Source organism: Asterias rubens, chromosome 20 (assembly GCF_902459465.1).
Source record: "Asterias rubens chromosome 20, eAstRub1.3, whole genome shotgun sequence".
NCBI classification, from domain to species: Eukaryota; Metazoa; Echinodermata; class Asteroidea; order Forcipulatida; family Asteriidae; genus Asterias; species Asterias rubens.
Window position 1 is genome coordinate 8561359 of NC_047081.1, and position 7058 is coordinate 8568416.

Genomic DNA, 7058 nt, shown 5'->3' on the forward strand with positions numbered 1-7058 from the left:
AACGAACGCATTGATGAACAGTTTACCAGGGAGTAAACAGGGCGTGGGCCTTATTTAAAACAAAAATATTCTCGACATTGTAAGACCCCAGCCCAAAACCCGGGGTTGTTTGCCGGGAGGTGATATATGGACAGTTTTCAAGATTAATGCTCGGACGTTTGGACATTACACTGGGGTGTTTTTATTTGGAGGGGGAATAACTCGACGGGCACTGGGACTCCCTAAGGGTGCGTTCGTTTAGCTTCCCTGGGTCGACCCCGTCGTGTGGCGTTTTTTTCTTTCCAGGACGAACGTGTGCAGATAATTACCCACGTTCGTCCTGGGGGGAAAAAACCGCCACACACCGGGGTAGACCCAGGGCAGCTAAACGAACACACCCTTTATAATAAATTAAGCAGAGGATTAAAGTTCAGGGAGTCAATAAATAATGTTCGCCTATCGTATATTATTGAATACCAAGCACTTTACACTGTTTGCTATGTGAGTTTATTTTAGTCGGGTGCACCCGCATTGGAGGCTGCACAAGTATACCGATGTGTCTTTTCTATTTCTAAGAACAAAAAAAAATGCTTGTCATGATTGTGGACACGTGACAAAGCCACACATGCTCATTACGTAACATGTTATAACCAATATATAGGCGATCGACGTAGCGAAACAGCATCACTTGCTTCAGAGGGAACCGACTGTCCAGTAATTTTTAGAACTAAACTCCAGCACACCACAAATCAAGATGCCGTCATACAAGCTGAACTATTTTAACATCCAAGGGCGGGCCGAGATATCCCGTCTCTGCTTCGTGGTCGCCGGTGTCCCCTTTGAAGACCGAAGGGTAGATGGTGCGGACTGGCCTGCCCTTAAACCAAGTAAGTTATTTCATGTAAAGCGTACCATGCCACTCCCTCCCTTGTTGCCTCCCCGTGTGCGGTCAGACTTGATTCAAGTCCCGTTCTTTTGCGAGAGGTCCTATAAGCATATCCGCCGTCAAGAGAATGGCGCGGTATAGTTTGGGGTATAGTTTTCTGATGTTAGGCGATGGGACTGAAAATAAAAGGAATCTTCACGGGATTGGGAATTGAGTCAAGTCTATACTGAATCTACCGTGTGAATGAATTTTGAAATGGAAAAAAAGGTCCGTATACTGCCGCACCAACTTTTCGTTCGTTATGAAATAACTTGGTATCTAATTAATTTCTTCAAATAAGATATTCTATTTGGTAAAAATTAGTGCTGGGAAAAGTGGTGGCAGCATACGAAAATACAATTCCAAGGATATTCTACCTCTAGATTAGCTATATTTTTGTGTAAGTATAGCTCTTAAATTGGGCCATGGACTCTAAGGTAAACGGGTTCCAAGTGGTCCATCACGTATTATTAGGGACCGGACATCACTGTTGGTAATTACTCAAAAATATTGTTAGCATAAAACTTACTTGGTAACGAGAAATGGGGAGCTGCTGATGGTGTAACATATTTTGTAACATATTTTGAGAAACCTCTGAAGAAACACAGTTTTTGAGAAAGAGGTAATTTTAAGAAATAACTTCCGAGTTTAAGCCTTTTATTAGGCATCTCAAAGCACACACATAATTGTTGTGCAACAAGGGCGTTTTTTCTTTCGTTGATCTCTTGGAACTTCGATGACCAATTGAGGTAAACAAAAATTACAGATTTGATATTTTATGCATATCTTGGAACACATCAATTCAGAATACTGGTCTTTGACAATTATTACCAAAGGTGTCCAGCCGACGATTTCACCAAACTCTTCCTAATTTCGGATTAATCCTTTATGACTTAGGACGAGTTAAGTTTCATATCCATAGACGTTGGAACGCATTGAACCCATCCTAAGTTTAGGACGAGTTAAACTCGCCCTAATTCGAGGCAGACGCGCGCGATCTAGCCGTAGCTGTAGCCGAAGTCGCCGTTTCGGACACGGCCTTAGGACTAATCCTAGCGTTTCGTGAAATTGGCTGCAGGGAGTGCCACGTATGACCTCGCAGAATGTATTCGAGCAAAGAATTTTCCTTACATAACACTTTGAATGAAACTTGTTGGTCGACCGGCTTAGTCTATTTGTTGACAGCAGAGGGGGGGGGGGGGGGGGGGGGAGCCTGTTATTAAACGGTTTGAGTGTTTCCTTTTGGGATTATTGTGAATTCCATGGTGACTCCACATATTTCTTGGGATGGATAATTGAGGTAAACAATTCAAATACAGTAGTCCCTCGTCACAGCATTTCTGCATCTTTTAGAGGTAATTAATGTTTCAGTCAGAGTGACTCAGCATAATATGTCTTGGGATGAATAATTGAGGCAAACGAATAAAATAAACCCCTCGTTATTAAGAGCACGTTATAATTTCTGCTCTTAAAGACACTGGACACTATTGGTAATTGTCAATCAAGTCTTCCCACTTGGTGTATCTCAACATATGCATGAAATAACCAACCTGATTTCACCAAACTCTTCCTAATTTCGGATTAATCCTTTATGACTTAGGACGAGTTAAGTTTCATATCCATAGACGTTGGAACGCATTGAACCCATCCTAAGTTTAGGACGAGTTAAACTCGCCCTAATTCGAGATAGAATTATTAAGGCCGTGTCCGAAACGACGACTTCGGCTACAGCTACGTCTAGATCAGCGCGTCTACCAGTGTTGAAGAATAGGCAGACGCGCGCGATCTAGCCGTAGTTAGCTGTAGCCGAAGTCACCGTTTCGGACACGGCCTTAGGACTAATCCTAGCGTTTCGTGAAATTGGCTGCAGGGAGTGCCACGTATGACCTCGCAGAATGTATTCGAGTAAAGAATTTTCCTTACATAACACTTTGAATGAAACTTGTTGGTCGACCGGCTTAGTCTATTTGTTGACAGCAGAGGGGGGGGGGGAGCCTGTTATTAAACGGTTTGAGTGTTTCCTTTTGGGATTATTGTGAATTCCAGAGTGACTCCACATATTTCTTGGGATGGATAATTGAGGTAAACAATTCAAATACAGTAGTCCCTCGTCACAGCATTTCTGCATCTTTTAGAGGTAATTAATGTTTCAGTCAGAGTGACTCAGCATAATATGTCTTGGGATGAATAATTGAGGCAAACGAATAAAATAAACCCCTCGTTATTAAGAGCACGTTATAATTTCTGCTCTTAAAGACATGGATATATTGGTAATTGTCAATCCAGTCTTCCCACTTGGTGTATCTCAACATATGCATGAAATAACCAACCTGTGAGTATTTGAACTCAATCATCGAAGTTGTGTGTGCTTTCAAATGCTTGATTTTTGGACCTCAAAATCTAATTCTGAGGTCTCGAAATCAAATCATCAAATATTTGTGTGGACTTTCTCGAAAACTATGTTACTTCAGAGGGAGCCGTTTCTCATAATGTTGTATACTATCAACATCTCTCCATTGCTTGTTACAAAGTAAGTTTCGATGCTAACAATTATTTTGAGTAATTACCAATAGTGTCCAGTGCCTTTAAAGAGTACAGGTAAAGTACTGAATCTCATTTTCTGCATTGTGTTTTTGTTTTGCTGTTCTCTTCGTCATGTTATAAAGATGGTTGGTCAGTAGATTGACTTATTGCATATTTAATGTAATGATGACGTAAACGAATCGGTAAATCCTCGTTATAGAGAGCATGCTCAATTCTGAAGTCCGGAATCTCATTTACTGCACTATGTTTTTGTTTTGCTGTACTCTTATAACAACAGGCAAGGCATGCCTGGAATTGGATGCGCGACCACGGAGGCTATTACCTTGGTTGCCGCTCGTCTTGGCCTTGGTGCCCCACTTAAAAAGTTTCCTTTGGACTGTAAGACTTCCCAATGAAAATGCCCCATCAAAGATGAAATTCCATGCCAGATTTGGTCAGTCACAGCTTTAGTTGCTAAAAATGATAGTCGAGTGAGGCTCGTGAATAATGCTACACAAAGAGAGTGTGTCTGAACTATGGCCAGTAAGTGGTGTAACAAATCATTTTAATATCTCGTTCGATGAGTGGATGGATGGGTGGGTTTCGAAGTGGTAAGTAAAACTCTCGCGGAAGTTCATTGATTTGACGCTTGTTAACATTATTGTCATGTGTTTTGTTTGCAGCGATGCCCAATGGCGCTATGCCAGTCTTGGAAGTCGACGGTAAAATGCTGCCCGAGACGAGAGCAATTCAGGGATATCTCGGGAGGGAATTCGGTGAGTATTTATAGAATAACCGAGAACCGTTTGTAGATGGATAGCACGTGGCGTCATTGGCCGCCATCTTTGATGAGACGTGCATGCATGCAAGGCTATCATTGGCTGAGAGACTCTCCGCCAATGATAGCCAATGCGTGCACTTTTCCTGTTATTTATCATCAAAGGGGTCGATGACCCTATGTGCAATACATCTATGGAGAGTGTAGCCACACCTTGCGATTAGAAGCCATTTTGTGTCCAAACAAACGCACCTGCGAACACAGGGTGCCAGACTCAGGTGTGCTGCATTTGGTGTGGTGAGGGGCCGTTAGTGACAGGCAGCCGGGTTTCAATCACTGGTCTCTAACATAGAGGGTGCGTTCGTTTAGCTTCCCTGGGTCGACCCCGGTGTGTGACGGTTTTTTTCCCCAGGACGAACGTGTGCAGACAATTACCCACGTTCGTCCTGGAAGAAAAAAACCGCCACACACCGGGGTCGACCCAGGGAAGCTAAACGAACGCACCCACCGATAGTGGGTTCATGGATCTCACATAGTGTCATCTACCGCACAGCTCACACTCAGCCCAATGATAGCCTTTCACGTGCCTGCACATTTCATCAAAGATGGCGGTCAATGACGTCATATGGAATCCATCGTTTAGCACTCTTTGGTCCCATGATGGTAGAGTTTATATTGTTTGTGCTGCTTTGATTTCATTCTCCCTCTCTCTCTCTCTCTCTCTCTCGCGGTTCTCCCGCAGATTTGATAGGAGCCGATAGCTGGGAGACAGCACTAGTCGATGTCGTGGGAGAAATGTTAGACGATCTCATGAAACCACTCGTCGAAAAAGTTATTTTCGAAAAGGACGAAGCCAAAAAGGTAGTTTAATAAATTGAGTTTGAATGCTTTTACTGATTTCACTATTTTTTCCTCGATGGGTTTGTCGACAAAAGGGGATTAAAAATATTATATTCTTTGAATTTGACAGGCTGAAAGTGCCAAGGCATATTTCGAAGAGAAGGGACCGCTCATGTTGGGACGGCTTGAAAAGAGGTTGGAATCGAACCAAGGCGGCGATGGATTTTTTGTTGGCAAGAAGGTAAGTCAAGTTTTTTTTTTGTATGTAACACCCGTTTCAGACAGGGCAACCAAATAGATTATGAACATTGGCTCGTGGCATGACAAGATCGAAGTCTGAAACCAAGGCGCTCCAGAGTCGAGCCGAACCGAATGACTACAACAGTCGATCTTTCGACTTCACTCCTAACTGTTTCAGACGTCGAATTCTTTTCATGTACTTAATTCAGCCTATTTGGTTCGGCGTGACTCTGGAGTACCTGTCTGAAACGGGTATTATAATTATTCCGGACACTTGTTGTGCTAAATCGTTGGCGTGTCGTGATTGATATACCCTTGCCTAAGAATCCTTGTGGACTGTGAAGGGGGCAAGCCCGGTTTCATCCCCGGGAGAAGGTAACAACGTGCCCCCCCCCTGGTGACAGTTGGTCATAGGCCGTCAGCCCAAATCAAACGTGTATCCCTTTACCTTGAGAAGTAACCGTCATTCTTGTTTGTTTGTTGTTTTGCTTTTCCCCCAGATCTCTGTTGCTGACATTGCATTCTATACTTGTATGGACCACATGTTGAAACTTCAACCGACGGTCCTAGACAAGTACCCGAAGCTGAAAGCTCTCAGAGGTCGATTTGCTGCTGAAAAGAACGTAGCCACATACCTTGAAAAACGCCCCCAATCAGACATGTAGATTGTGACGTCATAACAATTGAGAGGGGACTTGACACTAGGTGGCAGCAGACTTACCGGGTAATTCATTAATGTTCTTGATAAAGTGTGCATTGTTCAGAACTATGGAAATTTACCTCTGGTAAATCTGCTGTCACTAGCGTTTCAAAGTCTCCAGTTCCTTTAATAAAATGACAACAAAACATTCATTTTTTTATCTGAGCAGAGTCGCGTTTATATATTATTGCTCTATGGTTTTATTATACTCAAATGTATAAAGGGCCCGATGTGGCGTATTTTATTTTTTTCCAGGACGAACGTGGGCACATGATTACCCAACGTTCGTCCTGTTTTGTTTTCCAGTACGAACGTATGCAGATGTTTACCCACGCCCCACCTTGTGGATAGGGTCACTTGGGGCTGACCCGAGGTGCACTGACGTCACGACGAGAAGGCTCACGTGATGATGCGTCTGTTTGTTTTTTGCCAGGTGGGGCGTGGGTAAACATCTGCACACAATCGTACTGGAAAACAAAATAGGCGACTTTTCCAGGACGAACGTTGGGTAATTATGTGCCCACGTTCGTCCTGGAAAAAAAATCAAATACGCCACATCGGGGTCGACCCAGGGAAGCTAATCGAATCATATGATCGAATGCACCCTGTATTTACAAACTTCTTCTGCATGGTAGCGCCCTCTGTTGAAGCATCCTTATACAGGCTATGTTAATTTCCCATTGTGGGACCGAATCTCCGGCGGACAGAATTCCCTGGGACACCGGGGCTCCACTACAGAAGGCCAGTCCTTCTCGGGACGTCAACTCCATTCAAGTTGTATTGTATTGTATTAATGTGTTGTACATTTTGTATTGACAATTATTCATTAAATATCTGTACTTATGAATGTATGAATGGAAATAAAACAAATAAACAAACAAGTTTGCAATAACCAGTGTTTATTTCAACTGAAATGTTCATCTGTAGGATTGGGTACTTTTTCAAAATGTCCACAGATTTACATTAAACTTACACCTTTTGAAGATAATGATGATAGAAAGCAGTGTAAAATATTACTTACTGGGTGCTTTAGTTTTTGAGAAATGGGTGAAACAATGGGAGACTTTTGGGAC

At 42.9% G+C, this 7058-nt stretch overlaps 1 protein-coding gene across 1 annotated transcript; it reads left to right on the top strand.

Moving 5' to 3' along the window:
• Positions 1-649: 649 nt before the first annotated feature.
• On the top strand, positions 650-6846 carry LOC117303754 (hematopoietic prostaglandin D synthase-like). The gene is made up of 5 exons (XM_033788080.1): positions 650-866; positions 4111-4203; positions 4948-5066; positions 5176-5286; positions 5786-6846. Exons 1-5 carry the CDS (start codon positions 734-736, stop codon positions 5948-5950), a joined length of 621 nt encoding a protein of 206 aa, XP_033643971.1. The 5' UTR covers positions 650-733; the 3' UTR covers positions 5951-6846.
• Positions 6847-7058: the final 212 nt, after the last annotated feature.